Consider the following 18,478-nt stretch of genomic DNA (forward strand, 5'->3'; position numbering starts at 1 on the left):
TGATGGATTAAAGTTTGTCCGGTGTCCTCCTCTCCACCACAGCCTCAAAGGTCTCCTGACAGCAGCCAATCACAGAGCCAGCAGCATCCCTGTTCAGTTTGTTTAGTCCATTTGCATCGCTGGCTCCCATGCAGCATCCACCCCCACAGCAGGCTGCTAAACAGTAGAGGGTCAAGCCATGATCTCACCTGCAGCCTTAGATGGGATAAAACCAGCGTCTCTAACACCTTCGTCCCATTTTTATTTAAATCATCATTTATTCTTTCATTTATTTATCAGAAAAAATGTTCTGCATCATACTGTGTTCGGATGTGTCTGGGGTGTGCTGTTCAAATGATGGGCTGCAGAACTGAAATGCAATGTCCAATTTAAACACAGTGTTCATGACTTCATTAAAAGTCATGGTGTTGAATTTCTATAACTTCTATGATTTCATCTTAATCACAATAGTGGACTTTATTAACCCCCAAAGGGACATTGGCTGAATGTTTGTATGTATGTTGAACAAACTTCATACTAACCTGGGAACACTGATCTGGGCGTGACTGCTTCCATCCCGTCCGTTCACCTGCCAGACAGAAAGACGGTGTTAGACGGAAGCTGCAGGTAGAGTTCATACACATTTAGTTTCCTTTCAGCTTTACAAACTGTGACTCATCATAGATCATAGGACACGTGGATAAAACCCAGCACAGGATTTGGTGCTGCAGCTCTCTAGGATCAGATAGCAAAGCAACAACACTGAGAAAAACCTTTTTGATCTGGTGACGGATCAAACAGAGAAGGATATGCAAGAAGAGTGTGGGTGGATTTCTGGGATTATGGAATAAAGGGAATCAAGAGGTGAAAGTCAAAGAATGAGGATAAGATCAAATAAAAAGGTGAAGGAGAACCAGGGACAGGCTTTAAACTGTAATTTCACTAAACCAGAGGATTTAAATTGATACAGGGAAAGTGCTGTAGGCTTGGTGCCCACCAGCATCTCTAGGCACTTTAGGTGCACCTACCACCTATGTAAACAACTTATTCTGAGCTACGAGACAGCTTTCATTTGTGTGCGGTTGTGATTAGACTTAGGTAGGCTAAATACGTAGGCAATATTTGATTTTTGCTAATAAAAAGCCAAATAAGCTACCTACTGTCCCTTTATAAGAGACAACAGATTCCTGTAATAAAAACAAACATTGTTCTGGCTTTGAGGCTACAGTCTATGCTTTGAGGCTAACCTTCTTGACACAGAAGTTATCACATTTCTCCGTAAGAACTCGCACTCGGGGCTCCGGGAACAGAATGTGCATTGTGCAACAGCCTCTGTTGGAGCACCGACTCCACCTCCACCACCAGTTTTCCCACTTGCAGTTGCATGTTGCAGTCGGCTCTCTGCCAGCCAGTATCGCTCCCTCCTCCTTTCAGCCTGAATGCTTCCTAATGCACAGCGCTGCTTTGAGCTCCGGGAATGTAACTGTGGTCGGGTAGTTCAGTTTTCGTAGTCTACTTTAGTTTAACTGCCGAAAAAAAACCCGCCTGGTTGGTTCCAGAGCAATAGATATAGGGTTGGTTCGCCTTAAATTAACTAATCCTGCTTTACCCAACTTGTTACCACGTGATACAGATAGCCTATAGCCTACCTAAATGAATTAAAGCAGAAGAGGAGGAAATTGAAACGATACATGAATCAAAGTCCTTTCTGTCACCCGAATTAATACTCTTATGCAGTAAAAAAAAAATAAAAAAATAAAAAAATACATCGCTGCGAGCAGGGTTCGAACCTGCGCGGGAAGATCCCATTGGATTTCAAGTCCAACGCCTTAACCACTCGGCCATCGCAGCTGATGAGTACATCCAGGTGGTTTTTACCGAATATAATAATACTGTATGTCATCGTGTCTGCGTTGTGTTGTTTTGTGCCACAGATGGCCTCTATCGGTGCCGTCTACGCTCGTGCTTTTTGTCTCTACTTTTCAACTAGTCTCTGCGGTATCCAGTGTTACACTGCCACCTACCGGCAGAGGTAGCTGCATCTATGCTGAGCCATGTAAGATTGCAAAAACTTAAGATGATGGTGACAAACATACTCTAACTAAAAGGACTCTTTTTCAGGTAGTTTTTACAGAATATAGTATATGTCATCGTGTCTGCGTTTTGTTGTTTTATGTGCCACAAATGGCCTCTATCGCTGCCGTCTCGGCCATGGTCTCAGCGCGTGCTTTTTTCTCTTTTCAACTAGTCTCTGCGGTATCAAGTGTTACACTGCCACCTACCGGCAAAAAGAGCTAGCTGCATGCTGAGCCCATATCATGTGATTGCAAAAACCTAAGACGATGGTGACAAAACAATAGCCTATACATTCAATAAAATGACTTTTCTTTTATGAATCAGAATAAGCTTTATTGGCCAAGTAGCCTGTGTGCAAGTATTCCAGTTTACATAACTCTCTGAGATTTGTCACGTCAACATGCAGTGAAATGTAGTAGGCCTACTTACAAACGTATTCTGAACAATAACGTAAGAATAATACAAAATAAATGTTGAATAAAAGTGCTCAATGGCCAGACTATTTTACTATGTAAAGGTGTAGGCTACACAATAGGCTGGTGCAAATAAACAATAGGCATAGATAGTGCCATGAAATTAACAGGCCTCCACAGTCGACGTCATGCATATTTATTAACAAACATTTTTCTTTGAAATCAACAGCTATAACACTTTTGAAATATCGCAAACAAAGACAAGGGTTGTGGTGTAGGCTACTACGTGTGTGCCTGGCTGTAGTGCATACATATATCATGCCAGTAGGTGTCAGTGTCACTCCATGTAACTAATGCATTGACTTGTTGTGACTCTGAAGCCTGCAGGTAGGTGCATCAGTTTTACTGTAACACTCCTGATCTCCTAGAATTAACTTTTGTTTATTTTCTGAATGTAAAATACAGGATCAGAGTGTGCTCAGTCAGGGAACAAAGTAAGCTGGTAGGCTACTGCATACCACCAAGGTTCAGGGGTGATATGTGGTTCCAGTAGAGGGGACAGAACCAGACCATGCACAGACTTCTACTCATAATCAGCTGCTCTTTAATTTTATGAGAATCAGATGAACAGATTACAAGAGATCTGTAATCTGTTCAGCTGTTACAAACTAAAACTAGTTGGGAGGATTTAGTCAACATCCACATAGACCCATTAACCCTTTTAAAAATATTGCCAACTTTATATGTCAGGGATTAATGGAGTACAAGAGAGAGGTGAAAAATATGGGTGAGGAAGGTTGTGGTTGAGGTTCTGCCAAGAATTTAGAAATACTTTCACTCCTGAGTTCAGTTCAGTCAGTCCTGATCTTTCTCCTGCCAGATGACCTGGAGATGACGGTTGTTATCAGGACACAATCATCAGTATGTGATCGTCCTGTCCAGCCTGCAGAGCCTCATCGTCCAGGACCTAATGATGGAGGAGGGTGCTGATGTGGTGGCTGAGGCTGCAGTAGAGATGATCAAAGGAAAGCCAGCCTCATTTCACTGCTGTATCATTTCTCTCTGTGACGAGCCAGTTTTTTATTAGATTGGTGTGTTTTGCTTCCCTTTTATTAGCTTCCTGTTTCCTGGACACTTGTAGTGATCTGGGGGTTTTGTTAATGTGTCATGACTTTTTGAAATGGCAGCTCATGTGGAACTCGGACAGGAAAACCAGGTGGATCCACTCATTTGTATTTCGACAATGTAACAGATCCAAGTGAACAGCTCCTGCTTATGGAAATGAGTGCCCTCTTTATTTGTGTTACCCATAGAGGAAAGTGAGTGGGTCGATTTTATAACTGATGGGCTTTGCTGTCTGATTACAGATGAGGACAGGTGAACACCTGCAGTGTTATTTCCTGTTTATACTCATTTGACCTTCACTTCATTCCCTTTGAATTTTTTTTTTTTTTTTCAAATTCTTCAAAACAGAATTTTTCAAGTTTTTAAAAATAGGATTTTTCAAAGAGATAGTTTCTGTAGGGTTGTGTGTGGTAGTCATTTATAGTTGGTACTGGACTCGGGGTCTGACCTGACAACAATGTCTGGTTTTGAGCAGTTTGAACTGTTTTGAGGTAATAAATTGGTTTTCCAGGAAGAGTCAGAGGTTTTGTGAATGTAGTTTGAAAATTGGGTTTTGTGTTTACAGTTCAGAGAAAAGGATGGAAGTTTTCAAGAAATGTGTCTTGACAATTGAGAAAAACTGCAAGAGGTGGCCTGACCCAGCACGTCACCATGATACTGTAATTGTACAATAGATACTGTATGCACTTTTGTAGTTGTAATGTGATTCTTGTTTATATTTTTATTTTTTAGTGCTAAACAGGATTTTTGTTTTGTTTTGCAAAAAGCATTTTCCTATTGTGAACGTAAAGATTACAGCTTTATGATCTGGTCATTGTGTTTTCCTGGTTTTGAGCACAGTTTGAACTGTTTTGAGGCAATAAATTGGTTTTCCAGGAAGAGTCAGAGGTTTTGTGAATGCAGTTTGAAAATTGGGTTTTGTATTTACAGTTCAGAGAAAAGGATGGAAGGGTTCAAGAAATGTGTCTTAGCAATTGAAAAGAACTGCAAGTGTTTAGGACATGCTGTTGTTTTAAAGAGACAAACACAATTTCTTTTAGTTCCACACACATTTTATTCCACACACACTACAATAAGATACACACTTTTGTTCATTACAGTTACATACTGACTACAATCACAGCTACACAAGGTTAAGTTAAGTTAACATATCATATCATATTTATAAAGACTCCTATTGAACAAACTGATCAGGTTTTACATTCACATACTGGTCGATTTTCGTTTTGTTTCGTCATCCATCTTTGCATATGGAGAATCTGGAAGAAAAGGAGTGGCACACATGTTAGAGCTGAACAGATTTCACACACTCTGAAGTCATGACACATATATAGACGAGGGGTCAACAAAGTCTTTTTGGTTTAGGAGGGTTCAAATCTAAAAGACATGACCTGAAGTATCCAAGTGTCAGATATTGTTATAAAGATATTGTATCTTTATTATATTATATCAGATTACTCTAGTTGCACTCAGGGCCGTTGTATAGGGGAGAAAGGTGATAATAATATAATTCTAGGGGCCCAGAGCCCAGTAGGGCCCACAGAAAACCCTAGTAGTCTAATCTTTGTATGACTAAATTATTCTGCATAAGACCCTGACACTCATAGTAATGCTGCATTAGCATCAAATCAAAGTAGGCTAAATAAAAAATTATATAAGAAAGAAGGGGAAAAGTCAGGGGGCAGGGGCCCACTTTAGTATTCTTTCAGGGGACCCAGAATTCCTAGCAACGGCCCTGGTTGCACTAGTCATAATATCTGGTTGGTTTAGTTGTTGCTTGATGTGAATTGATTCTGATATCAAGTACTTAATTTATGAAATTATTACTTAAGTATTTTGGGGATATCATATTGTCCATGTGTTATACTGTATATATATATTAGAATAGCCTACTGAAGGTGCAATTGACTTCTCTTCTCACCCGTGGTTGTCTTTTCCTCAACCCTCCTTCAAATCTTTTCTTGACCTCATGATCCTTTCTACTTTCTAGACTTTTAACTGCGGCCATGGCCTGAGCTCTTTGAGTTATTCAACTGACTCTGAGTAATACAGTGATGATTCTTACTTGATTTCATGCTGAGCTTCTTATCTTTGATCTTGTGTTTCCTGTGGAGAAACAGAACCTAGGTGAGAGAGCTGCAGGTGAAACATGATCAACAACACGTGGGTTTCTGCAGGTGAGGACGGAGCGGAGGACACAGGTAGAGATGATGAGGTAGAATGAAGGTAAGTGAATTACACCCTCCCTTCCCAGAGCGGATACAGAGTGCTCCCAGAGAGTCCCCCAAAAGGTGATGAAGTATAACATTGTCTCACCCACTGTGAGACGATTTCTGCTTCTGAATTACATAAACCTGTGACCTGGAAGAAAATGAAACTTTTTCTTAACTGGTCACATCCCTATTGCCAAAACAAGGCAAAGGAAATAAGTGAAACAAGTTCACATCATCACCCCATCCCAAGTCTAAACACACGTATCAGCTTTAGTTTGACTAGGTTGACATCAATACAGAAACACCTGGATGATTCAGACCTTTTCACTGAATGACTAAACGCTAGGACAAACTAAATAAATAAATCAAAAAAAGAATCCATCCATCTGTCTTCAGTGCAGCCTCCTTCAGCTCCTGTTGTTGTGCTCTGTGTCTTCACAGGATCTTCTACTTTTTCCACGATGAGCAGATCAGTGGTTGTTGTGATCATACTGTATGTTCATGTCACTGTCCTCTGATTCTTTCCTCTCTTCTCTCATTGTGATCAAGGTTTATTTGAATGTTTCAGTGAATAGCACTCCTCTCTGAGGTTCACTTGAGGATTGCACATTGTGAATCCTCTTTTTCTGTCCCAAATGTCCACTTACCTCCTGTAGAACATCCTTCTCCTAATATGCAGCCTTTTTTTCCCTTTCTCCCACAAAACTTGTGCTCCTCTGTCTGAAAAGATCTTTCAATATCTCCAGTATTTTCTAATCTTCCCTGTCATGGTCTCTAATGCTCCATCAGCTCTAGTCCATATCTCAACTACCTCCACCTGGAATAACAGCTGGCCAGCAAACACTGAGGTTTGGCGACTATGTGCTCTCACATAGGTCTTTTTTATTTTTTTTTATCTTGTACTGATGTGAACCTGCTCAAATTAAAGCTGAGAGGTGTGTGTGACTGACTCACTGAAACACACACATTCGTACACCACAGATGCAGTTGAAACTCACTTGGATTTGTGTTTGCACACACACACAACAGTGGTTATGATGATGATGAGGGCAGTGACCGAGACCAGAACTGCAATCAGGATGATCCACTTGGTTTCTAGGACAAACAACAAAAGATAAAATAGATGAAACTGGACCCGGTATCAAAGTCTCTGCCTCCTTTACGTAGCTTTAGATGTTCAACTATCATGTGAACACCAGTAGAAACTTATTTATTTCATGTGTGTTACTTCTCTAACATACCTAGTCCTCCTCCATCCTCTGTCTTTTCCACCTCACAGTTTTTGCCCTCGAAGCCCTCCATGCACTGACAGGTGTAGGTGCTGTTGCTGGCTTCAGTACACGTTCCTCCATTCTGACAGGGGGAGCTGAGGCAGGGACTCGCTGCAATACAAGACATAATGAAGTTTACACACTCCTCTCTGAATCAGTCAAACAGATGATCAGGTTGTGTGGTCGCATTTCAGATCTGATAACCCAGACCGCATTAAAGGGGACATATTATGGAAATATCACTTTTTGAAGGCTCTTTAACATATATTTGGGTGTTTGTCTTGCCTTCCCGCCCCCAAAATGTGAGAATTGACAAAAAATCTGTAATTTTCAGGCTCCCTAGATTGAAATCCATGTGGTTTTACAAGCTGTTCTCATAGTTATTTTCCAATGATGTAACTAGTTTTCGAATTTGCATAATACCACCGCTACCTGGTACCAGTAGAAGGGGCGAGGCAAGCAGTGGTTCATTTGCATTTAAAGGGACAGGCACTTAAACCAGCCGTTCTGAACAGTGCTGTTTTGAGAGGATGAAAAGAGCTGTGATGTTTGATCCTTGGGGTATTTTGACCGAAGCATGTCACAGACATGTCTTTAAGACACCTGGGAACTATTTTAATTTGTGGAAAAGGGGCAGAATATGTCTCCTTTAATTTAGCACTGTCATGACACAGCCCCTAGTATGTCAGACTATGTGATGCTTAAAGCACACACACCTTTGTAGCAGTCACGTTTGAAGTCATAGATGGTGCAGACGTAATTATCTGGGCAGGTCTTTGGACGGCACGCGGCCCCGGTGTTGGTGCATTCGCAGGTCTGAGAACAGTCCTCGGTCACAAACGTCTCTTTCAGCTGCAGGATGAAGGGAGAGAGGGAGGATGAAACCAAGGTCACATTGTCATCATCACACAATCAGTAGCTGTAACAGTTTGACGAGGACTCTCACAGGGTAGTATCTGTCAAGGAAGGTGCAGCCGCACTGTGGGAATGGCACACAGTTTCCCTCGCTCATGACGAAGCCCGTGGCGCACTGACACCCCTCCACACAGGCAGTGGTGTCGCACTCGGAGGGCGCTGCCAGGTTGGCACAGGAGGACGGGCAAGGCGACATACAGGAGGAGTAGGTGCTGTTGGCGCCACAGGAGAGGGCTGGGAGGGAGAGAAACATGGAGATATGTTGAACACTCTAGATGTAGTAGTAGTAGTAGTAGTAGTAGCAGTTTTATTGTCCCCCTGGGGGAATTGGGTTGCAGCAGATAAACACATGGCATTTAATCTATTAAAGGGATACACCAACATTTTTTTTTTGCCAGTCTTAAGTTGCCTCACTCCCGAGTCCATGACAAGCAGATAGGTAACGGGACAAGATCGGTCAAAACGGAGGGTTCAAGCAAAGACGGTTTATTTTGGTTCAAACTAGCTACAAGAGGGTAGGTCAGCTTCCTATTTCAAAGTAAAAGCACTTCTGTATATAAAGGGCAACGGGTGTTTTATTTTGTGAAAGTAACCGGATGTGCGTTGGTCACAACGGCTAGCTTGAGTAGCGCCGAAATCGTCCCAACAAACTTGTAAACAGCACAAACAGTATTTAGACAAATTAACAACACACTGCTGATCTAAACGGCTACTTTCTCGCCTAAAAATGTTTGAAATGTCGATAAAGTGATATATTTACAGAGTTTAGAGCTAAAATGAAATCAGCTTCTGACTGCTGATTTCGGCTCGGGTAGGAGGCAGGCTAACACTACCTATAATACACTTCCAGCGTTTGAGCTAAGCTAATTACGGGCAATACGGGCTCTATCTCCCTTGGTTACTGCACGCACAGTCGAAAGGATGGTGTCTATCTGCATGTCATGGACTCTGGAGTGCAAGACACACACAAAAAAGTTGGCGTATCCCTTTAAGAGATTTAATAGCCTGAGGCACAAAAGAGAATTTAGCTCTGTTTTTAGTAAACAGAAGGGGGCGGTATCGTCGCCCAGATGGCAGTAGGTTAAACATGTAGGTAAGGGGGTGCCTTTGGTCACCTGTAATATTCCTTGCCTTTTTTCATCCGGTCTTTGTAGATGCCTTCCATACATGGCAGAATGATGCCCAGCAATTTACTAGATATATATGGATATCATTTCTTTAACCCTCTTTTTCTGTGCCTCTGTGGCGTTGCCAAACCAGCAGGTGATGGAAAAGGAAAGGATGCTTTCAATAAAAACGCAATAAAACATTTGGAGCATTCTCCTTTCTACATTAAAAGAAAGAAGTTTCTGTAGGTAGAACATTCTTTGTTGAGACTTGATGCAGAATTGATCAGTCCACTTGTCCCACTTAGGCTTACTGCCAAGCACAATCCCTAGATATTTAAACTCAGTAACTTGTTGTATTGGCTTTCCATTGATTAGAGTTACTGAGTTAGGGGTCTCCTCTTTTCTAAATCAATCAATACACATTTCCTTTGTTTTTGATGGGTTGAGGAGAAGGTTTGATTTTTCACACCAGTTGATAAATTAATCGAGTACTGGGCCATGCTCCTTTTCCTCATCATATAAAAGACTAAGGCAGTATCATCTGCGTAGATGTTCATCCTTGTCCTGACAAACTATGTGTGTACTAGTCTAAATTTGTGCATATGCAACCCACCACAGTCCAGCTGCTGCCTCCAGGGTCCCAGTTTGATTCCTGCCTCCTGACAAGCTGCAGCATACGCATCGTAACTGGCACATCGCAGTGCTGCATTGCCATTCTCAGCACATAGGTCGAATACACAGTCACTATAAGGGAAGGACACACACATATACATATAATGAATACAGGGAGGGATGTATTTGGTGTATCAAATGTTGAATTGTACATGCTCCCAGTTAGATTACTCACTCCTGGTAGGGTTTGGGAGGCAGGGTGGCATGGCAGGCAGCAAATGGCCCCTTGGAGTCAGACAGCGCTCCACACTGAGCTGCACTGTTGTAGTCATTGAGCTGAGACTGGCTGCAGCCTGAGGTCTCGAATCCTGAGTCTGGTTCCGTCTCCACCTCTCGTCTGAAGTCAGATAAAAAAAGAATTTTATTTCTATAAAGATGCGTCGCCCCACAGGTTCACACGATGATAAAATAAACCCTGCTTGTGGGTGCTATACCTGTGGACTGTGTGAGGAAGATCGTAGGTCTTCAGGCCACCAGCTTGTCGATCACTGACCCTCCAGCTGTCTCCGAATTCATTCAGGCTCCTGACCACCGTCCCATCGGGTTTCATGTACTCATTTCTGGTGATGCCGTCGTAGTTTCCACACAAGCCTCTGACAGAGTTCCTGTAGGTGCTGGGCAGTATGATCTCTGAGGCACAGACGGATAGATAGAGGATGATGAGTGGATTCACAGCCAAGCCAAAAAAAAAAAGGCTCAGTCAGTCAGGGCAAAGGTTTATTCTCTCACCTCCACGGCTGTTGCCATCAAAGCGAACAGCCAGTCCAAAGTCAGTGGCGAGTTGCACCTGCCTCGAGTTCATTGTGATGGTCAATCCATCAACTGGACTGAGGGGAGGCGCAACACGCTCCCCATTCACCTAGAAGAGGAGGAGGATTTTATAAGGATATGTGTGTGTGTATGATCCTTTATGATCCAAAAATGAATGGTGTTTTAAAAGGATAGTTCAACATTTTGGCAAACTGGCCCATTGCCATAATCGCTATAGTCATAGCAGTAGTTTCGTTATCTTTATTTGTCGGTGCAAGCTATTTTTAGAACAGTGGAGCTTTTGGATTGTGTATTTGATGAGTATGAAGAGGGAAACCAAGAAATTCCATTAGCCTCCGTAGCGTAGCTCTGGGCAGCTCGCCGCTCCGCTCCACCGTTCTAAAAATAGCTTGCACCGACAAATAAAGGTAACAAACCTACTGCTATGATAGCGATTATGGCAATGGGCCAATTTGCCAAAATGTTGAACTACCCTTTAATGGGCAACTACAAACCAGGACAGTCTTTCTCTGCAGGAAGCGAACATTGACGCCATGAACATCAACGAACATCTGATCCAGGAATGACACCCTCCTGTTGCCCCCTCGCCTGATGTACTTCCCCCTCACCACCAGGGGCGTCAGAGAGTTTGGCAAATTGTGGCCCTGAGTCAGGACATAGGTGTAGGGGCCCTGATAGTGATGGGTGAAGCTATCAAATGTGCGGTGGTGAGGATCTCCAGAGATGGTGCACCTGTCAAACTCTATAAGACAATAAGTTGATTTGATGATTAAAAAAACGGTTTAGATTCAAATATACTATGGGGGATTGACTCATCAACTTTTTATGTGCATCTTTACAGTCTCTAGACAGTTTTTAATGACTCACTGGTAGGTCTGCAGTAAAGGTCTCCATCTTTGTCCAGGGCACACACTGAGTTTGAATTACAGCTGTGGTCCTTACATGTGACTTTACCACCAAGGTTGCAGACACAGGATTCTGTGCATTTATCTGTAAGCCATGAGTCTCCCACCTAGACACACACACACGTAGGCATCAGTGTCTAATCCATAAGCACATTCAACTAATGAACATGATGATTTCAAATCTATATAATTGCAAAAGAGGAAAATTGTGACTTCAAGATATTGATATATGATACATGATACCACTGCATTATCCTAATGTAAATTACAACGTGAGCAATTTCATTTGAGGGATTTTTAAAAACTGAAAGAGCTGAAAGTATCTAAAAGAAAAAAAAACATACAATAAATTAAATAGACAGATTGACAGACAGATTTTATTTAACTATTCTCTTCTATCTCGCCTAATTTCAATAGTAATTTCAATGGTATATTTTGTATTACTATTCATTGACATCATGTTTTCAATATGTTTATCCTGTGTCTGGTTCTCCAGTAAAATCTGCACAGGTTTGATTTTAATGGCTGATCTTAGTGTGCAGGATGTTCCTATTTAGTGTCATCTGTGGTGTGGACTGAACTCACGTCGTGGTACTCTCCATCTGAGTCCACACAGCCGCACTTGTGCAGAGGAACACACAGGTTGTCACTCAGCACATGACCGGCATCACACTGGCAGCCCTCCACGCAAGTGGTTGGGGGGAGGTGGCAGACCATGGGGAAGAGATCGGAGCAGGTTGGAGGGCAGGGGGCGGTGCAGTCAGAGTAGTGGCTGTTTGGAGGGCAAGGTAGTGCTACAGGGAGGGCAGAGGGTAAAGTTAGTTTTTTTCTTTTGAAGAGTTCAACTGGTATACAGCCACGGAGATAATTAAGAGACCACTTCAAAATGATGAGTTTCTCTGGTTTTACTATTTATAGGTATGTGTTTGAGTAAAATTAACATTTTTTGTTTTATTCTATAAACTACTGACAACATTTCTCAAAATTTAGAGCATTTATTGGTCAAAATAACAAAAATATTGAGTCTTTTCAGACCGTGAATAATAATAATAATGCAATGAAAACATGTTCATATTAACTCCTAAGTAACACAACATGAAGATTTTCATCACAATCAGTTTTAGTGTGATAATGTCAGTGTTTAATCCCAGTAGTGGTTTTTATAATCTCCCTATAAAATCAGATGTGTTTCATGTGATCACCTCATCAGTGTCTCATTACATCGAATGAGTTGTGTTTGTGTTGGTATTTAAAAAAAAAAACTGGAATCACATGTAGAGATGCTTTTTATGAAACATTTGTGCAAGTGGTGTCTTACTTTTTTCCACGGCTGTAGGCTATATCCACTATGATTGTTGTAACTTACGACAGAAGGTGTTGTTCCTCCAGCTGATGGTGACTCCGGCGCTCTGACAGGCCTGAGCGTAGGCCTCGGTGTTGTCGCACAGTGTTGCCTGCATACCGTCGTACTCGCACATGTCGTAGACGCAGTTACCCAGGAAAGCTTCGGGGGGTACCGCAGAGTGGCAGGGCTTGAAGCGGTCGGAGAGGATGACCTCGGCGCACATGGCCTCAAATTTCTCCTCTTCTGCTGCTGTGCAGTTGGGATGGATGTCTGGACGGGTGTCCGGCTGACAGCTGTAGACGAGTATCAGAGCTACATCAGGGGCATGCTTGATTTTTGTTTTTTTCACAACCAGACCACAGATTTATAATCATTATAATCTATTCTTTAATTTATGTTACAAACTCCCCCTACTAGTTTATTACTGTTTAATTTAATTACAAGGTTCTTGTCTTGTCAAGTTTTGTTATTATTTCCATAGGCCTATTAAACATTTATAAATACCCCTTAAAACAAATCATTACACAATGCTGTGATATAATGTTCTTTCTACTTCATATGGGTATTTAAATATTGCATGGTTTTTATTACAGAGGTGCATAAAGCCCAGGAGAGAGGAGAAAAGTAAAAGCAATGTAGTTTGTGGTTGTGGTACACAGGCCCAGATCCTGTATGAAGAGACTAGGACTATTCACATTTTATTATGTTCAGATTGGGGTAATAATAATCTTTTTGACATAACAATTAATAGAATAGAATATAAACAATGGACATGAATGAACATAACATTTGATAATCATTGTAAAGGAGTGGTTGTAATCCACTAACCCAGGGTCACTGTCTCCATCTGATTTCCAGCTGTTACCCAGTTCAATCACATCCTTGGCTGGTTTCTTGTTGGGCATCAGATTGTCATCAGATGAGTTGTGGTTGTAGTTTCCACACATGCCGCACAGCTGGAGAGGAGGGAGGTATAGAATTACAGTGCGGCTCAACAATCTTGCACCTTTTTTTTTTAAATCAAATCCACTAGAAATACAAAGCACGGGTGAAACCTTTTGTGTTTGTCCTCATACCTTGTTGAAGTATTCTCCAGGAACAGTTATCTCCAGATGATGGACTCCATCAAACTTCACCCGCAGACCAAAGTTTGTGTCCAGCAGACTGTAGGCCCCACTGGTTATCACCTTGGCTCCGACCAAGTTGATGGAAACTGGTGTTCGCACCCTTCGTCCGTTCAGCTAAGACAAGAAAGCAAGAACACTGACTGCATCCATCATCTCTTTACAACTTCTATCAAACCGTTAAGACTCCAGTGAGCTCCCTTACCAGGACTCTGCGGCTCTTCTGCAGCTCAACCACGGTGTCATGAGGCAGGTAGACTTTGACAGAGCGGACATAGGAAGCCTCTGGCTGACCACGCTCCTCGTTTTTGGCCACTATCTTAAAGGGAGTGACGTTGGTGCTGTTGCACACCTAAAATATCAAAAATGGATTTGAAACAACATGGATTTACTTTTTCCTCAAACACTCATTGTTTAATAACCCTCCTGTTGTCTGTCTGGGTCAAATTGACCCAATTTGTTCCCTTCCTCCATCCTTCCTTCTTTCCACAATCCTTTTTCCCTTCCTTCCTTCCTTCCTTCCTTCCTTCCTTCCTTCTTTCTTCACTTCTTCTTCCTTCCTCTTTTGATCCAATTGACCCTCCATCTTTCTTTCCTTCCTTCTTCCTTGAACGAATCTGTTCCCTCCCTCCATCTTTCTGTCCTTCCCTTTTTCCCTTCCTTCTATCCACAATCCTTTTTCCCTCCCTCCCTCCCTCGTTCCATCCTTTTTGACCCAATCAGTCCCCTCCCTCCACCTATTTTCCCTTCCTTTTTCCCTTTGTCCTTCCTTCCTTCCTTCCGACTTTTCCTGTGTCCTTCCATCCTTCCTTCCGACTTTTCCTGTGTCCTTCCATCCCTCCTTCCTTCCTCCCCTCTCTCCTTGACCCAGGTGGACAACAGGAAGTTTAAGATATAGATAATATAGGTGAAATTCATCCCGTACCTCCACCAGAGTGTAAGTGCAGGTGCCCATGAATGTGTGCATCAGACCATCAAAGGTGTAGTAGTGAGGATCTCCAGCCACGTGACACACTCCTTTACCTGAGGAGCAAATGAGAACGTATTTGGTGATTTAATAATCGGTTCATCTATAATAATAATAATAATAATAATAATAATAATAATAATAATAATAAAGTTGGAAGTCATGATTGTTAAAACAGTTCCACAACTTCAGAGTGGTGATCGAGCCTTTTTACCTGTGGAATGGCAGTCCAGCACTCCTTCCACCACTTTACACTCCTGAGCAGGGCTGCACTGCCAGGGCTCACAGGTGATGTTGTGGTTGCCGTTACATTTGCAGCGCTCTGAACAGTCCGTCTCTGTGAACCAAGCATCTCCTACCTACATCCAGCCACGCACCAAGAGATGCAGATAAATAGATTCAGCTCATGTTCAAAATGCAACAACAGGAAACCGTTCTTACTGAGTGTCCACTCCACACCTACCGGCCTGTACTTTCCATCTTCATCAGTGCATCCACACTCACTGAGGGGGACACATTTGTCTCCGCTGAGGACAAGGCCAGGATTACAGATGCATCCCTCCACACACGGCTGGTTGCAAGTGCCGCCTGGGCCCGCAGGATCCTGACAACTGGGTTGGGGACAGGCGGGGCCACATGGGGTGTACTGACTGCCTGGGGGGCACTTCAAAGCTGGGGAGGCAGGAAAACAGGGTAAGGGGGTTAGATCATAGACCACATCCATCCTGGACTCCACCTGTTTCGCCTGCTGCCCTCTGGCAGACATTATAGAAGCATAAAAACAAGAAGCAACAGACTAAAAAACAGCTTCTTTCCGTGGGCCATCAGGACACTTAAAGGGATAGTTCAACATTTTGGCAAATTGGCCCATTGCCATAATCCCTATAGTTTTAGGAGTAGGTTAGTTACCTTTACTTGTCGGTGCCAGCTATTTTTAGAACGGCAGAGCAGAGCCGCAAGCTGCTCAGAGCTACGCTACGGAGGCTAATGGGATTTCTTGGTTTCCCTCATCAAACTCATCAAATACACAATCCAACAACTCCAAAACGCTCTGGTGGACAATTAAAGGTAACAAACCTACTGCTATGACTATAGGGATTATGGCAATGGGCCAATTTGCCAAAATGTTGAACTATCCCTTTAACACCCACAAAAGTTACTTATACAGCCCATAACCTCCGCAACATCAGTGCAATATCAGGAAAATCTTCTGCAATATTTTATGGCGGCTTATCACATTTGCCCCATCAACTGTAACAACTGTACCAGCTCTGGTTGTGATTTGTTTTATATATACAGTATATGTATCTACATATATATCTGAGTCTTTTAGAGGTGTTCAATGCAATGTCAGCTGCAGCACACACATTTGTATAGATTTCTACAAAGTGGCAATAAAGTCTATGTAGAGACTTACGACAGAAGGTGTTGTTTCTCCATGCGATGGGGACTCCTGCGGCAGCGCACATATCAGCGTAGCTCTCTATGGACTGGCACAGAGCCACAGCCTGACCTCCAGTCGCGCACATGTCATACACACAGTTTCCAAAGTATGGCTCCGGGGGAACCACGGAGTGGCAGGGCTTAAAGATACCTGAGGTCAACAACACACGGAGAGGAGGATGTCAGGTAGAAATACTGATACATAGGCAGTGGTGATGATGAGTGAACCATTTTTGAGAAGTGTTCTCAACATGATGTGTGTGCATGTATAATACCATTGGGATCAGTGATGATGCCACAGCTAGTGGGTTTCTTGGCCTCCTCCTCCACATCGTCATCACAGTCTTCCTGTCCTCCACCATTGGTGCAGCTAGAAAACAGTTGGAGGTGAAAGTGAGTGTTGTGGACTTGACTGAAAGTGAATCTGTCTCTGATTGAGCTATTCAGCTGTGTTTAAAACCTGTCTCTTTGAGCCATGGAAGCAAATAAAGACACAATTTGTCTCATATTTGTACAGTGATGTCACTCACTCAGGCCGTGGGTCAGGAACCTGCCAGCTGTCTCCCAGTTCATTGGTGTTAGCCGCTGGTGTATTGTCTGGCTTTATGTTGTCATCTTTTGAGTTTCCATTGAAATTACCTGCAACAAACACAAAAAACTCAGCACTGAGCAATCAGTCAACATAGCTGACCCTGTAACTTCTGGTTGGACCTGGTAGTTCTGGGTTGGAAAGCTACACTGAGACAATGGAGGTAGGAAGAGGGTGTGTGCACATTCAATTTGTTATAGTCAAGTGAGCGAAAATGTTGGTTGTGTGGGAGTAATGAAGATATCTTGGTTTCCTTTACGCAAAAGAGGAATGAACAACAGAGAAAAACCATTGGTACCAGCATCAGCCATTGACCAATTCCTTATTTTAAACTTATATCATGTTCCTTACCACACAAGCCACACAGCAGGCCGTTGTAGGAGGTTGGTACTGTGACGTCAGCGTGGTGGTTACCATCGAAACGCACCCTCAAGCCGAAGGAGGTCTCGAGCACAACAAACTTTCCACTCAGGTAGATCTTAACTCCACTGATTGAGGTGACAGGTGGGACAACCGCTGTCCCGTTGACCTGAAGAATAGAGACATATTTATCCCAATGAGAGCATGGACAGTAAGGAACCATGTCTCAACAACACTTCTGGAAACTAAACTGTCAAAAATTATTATTTAGGAAGAACTGATTATCAAAATAGTTGCTGATTAATTTCTTTCAGTTGACTGAGGTTTTCAGCAGTAGCTCTAAGCTCTAAGTCAGACATGGTGAAACACAGAGGAACCATCTTGGCATGTGACCTACCTGGATTTTACGTCCCTTGCCGAGGATGACAGTCACACCATTCACATTGATGACCACAGCCCTGACATAGGAGACCTTCTTATTGCTTCCTCTGTGCTCGTTCTGGGTGTCCACGGTGAAGTATGGCATGTCGGAGGACTCGTTGCAGGGTTTGGTCAAGGTGTAGGAGCAGGCTCCCATGTAATTGTGCATGTGTTTGTCAAAGGTGTTGTAGTGAGGATCCCCAGATACTGAACAGATACCAGTTCCTGAACAAGAGAGGTGAGAGATGAGACTTCACAGTGATGGTGCTCTGACCTCAGATCTGTTGGTACTGGTGTAAACATGGCACATCGTAACTGATTCACTCTGTTCTGGAGCTTGAAGAACTTACATCAGGAGCTTTGGTTGTGATTAAAGGTGCAAAGGGGCGGTAAATTTCCAGTAAATTTACGCTAAATTTCCAGAAACTTTCCATGGGAAGTTAAGATGGGGAATTTTGGAAATATTCCAAATTGGAAACTTTCCATGGGAATTATGGGAATGTATGGGAATTATTGGGAATTTATGGGAATTAATTGGAAATTGGGGGTAATTTAAACAAACTGTATCATATCCAAACATAAATGTAAATATCTTGTTTTGTCATAAGCAGACATCCATGCAAAATAATACAATTAAAAAACATGACATTTCAACAGATTTAGGGCCCTTTCCCCAATTATATTTACGTTCCCTGTTCAGGGTCAACCTTCCATTTTGTAAATTTCCCGCTATTCCCGTTTATTCCCATATATTCCCATGGAAAGTTTCCAAATATCAAAA

General features: G+C 42.6%; 1 protein-coding gene and 1 non-coding gene across 2 annotated transcripts in view; both read right to left on the reverse strand.

Annotated features, from left to right (window-relative positions):
* Nucleotides 1–1,748: 1,748 nt before the first annotated feature.
* trnas-uga (transfer RNA serine (anticodon UGA)) lies at nucleotides 1,749–1,830 on the reverse strand. Its single transcript has one exon. It is a non-coding gene; the product is annotated as a tRNA-Ser (tRNA).
* A 2,801-nt stretch (nucleotides 1,831–4,631) lies between these two features.
* Nucleotides 4,632–18,478, reverse strand: part of zanl (zonadhesin, like) — a 39,979-nt gene continuing 26,132 nt past the window's right edge. Inside the window, exons 28-53 of the mRNA XM_085760459.1 lie at nucleotides 17,675–17,922; nucleotides 17,269–17,446; nucleotides 16,859–16,967; nucleotides 16,604–16,698; nucleotides 16,303–16,479; nucleotides 15,345–15,557; nucleotides 15,100–15,240; nucleotides 14,844–14,941; nucleotides 14,124–14,270; nucleotides 13,871–14,035; nucleotides 13,623–13,750; nucleotides 12,816–13,087; nucleotides 12,035–12,243; nucleotides 11,412–11,556; nucleotides 11,039–11,286; nucleotides 10,503–10,632; nucleotides 10,208–10,403; nucleotides 9,949–10,110; nucleotides 9,715–9,845; nucleotides 8,024–8,226; nucleotides 7,794–7,929; nucleotides 7,048–7,188; nucleotides 6,805–6,901; nucleotides 5,910–5,954; nucleotides 5,659–5,699; nucleotides 4,632–4,852 (exon numbers count right to left, since the gene is read on the reverse strand). Coding sequence (XP_085616585.1) covers nucleotides 4,797–4,852; nucleotides 5,659–5,699; nucleotides 5,910–5,954; nucleotides 6,805–6,901; nucleotides 7,048–7,188; nucleotides 7,794–7,929; nucleotides 8,024–8,226; nucleotides 9,715–9,845; nucleotides 9,949–10,110; nucleotides 10,208–10,403; nucleotides 10,503–10,632; nucleotides 11,039–11,286; nucleotides 11,412–11,556; nucleotides 12,035–12,243; nucleotides 12,816–13,087; nucleotides 13,623–13,750; nucleotides 13,871–14,035; nucleotides 14,124–14,270; nucleotides 14,844–14,941; nucleotides 15,100–15,240; nucleotides 15,345–15,557; nucleotides 16,303–16,479; nucleotides 16,604–16,698; nucleotides 16,859–16,967; nucleotides 17,269–17,446; nucleotides 17,675–17,922 — 3,911 coding nt within the window. The 3' untranslated portion in view covers nucleotides 4,632–4,796. The remainder of the gene's footprint in view (nucleotides 4,853–5,658; nucleotides 5,700–5,909; nucleotides 5,955–6,804; nucleotides 6,902–7,047; nucleotides 7,189–7,793; nucleotides 7,930–8,023; nucleotides 8,227–9,714; nucleotides 9,846–9,948; nucleotides 10,111–10,207; nucleotides 10,404–10,502; nucleotides 10,633–11,038; nucleotides 11,287–11,411; nucleotides 11,557–12,034; nucleotides 12,244–12,815; nucleotides 13,088–13,622; nucleotides 13,751–13,870; nucleotides 14,036–14,123; nucleotides 14,271–14,843; nucleotides 14,942–15,099; nucleotides 15,241–15,344; nucleotides 15,558–16,302; nucleotides 16,480–16,603; nucleotides 16,699–16,858; nucleotides 16,968–17,268; nucleotides 17,447–17,674; nucleotides 17,923–18,478) is intronic.

The sequence above is a fragment of the Trachurus japonicus genome, chromosome 18, assembly GCF_045865225.1.
Source record: "Trachurus japonicus isolate A0001 chromosome 18, Traja_1.0".
Taxonomy (NCBI): domain Eukaryota; kingdom Metazoa; phylum Chordata; class Actinopteri; order Carangiformes; family Carangidae; genus Trachurus; species Trachurus japonicus.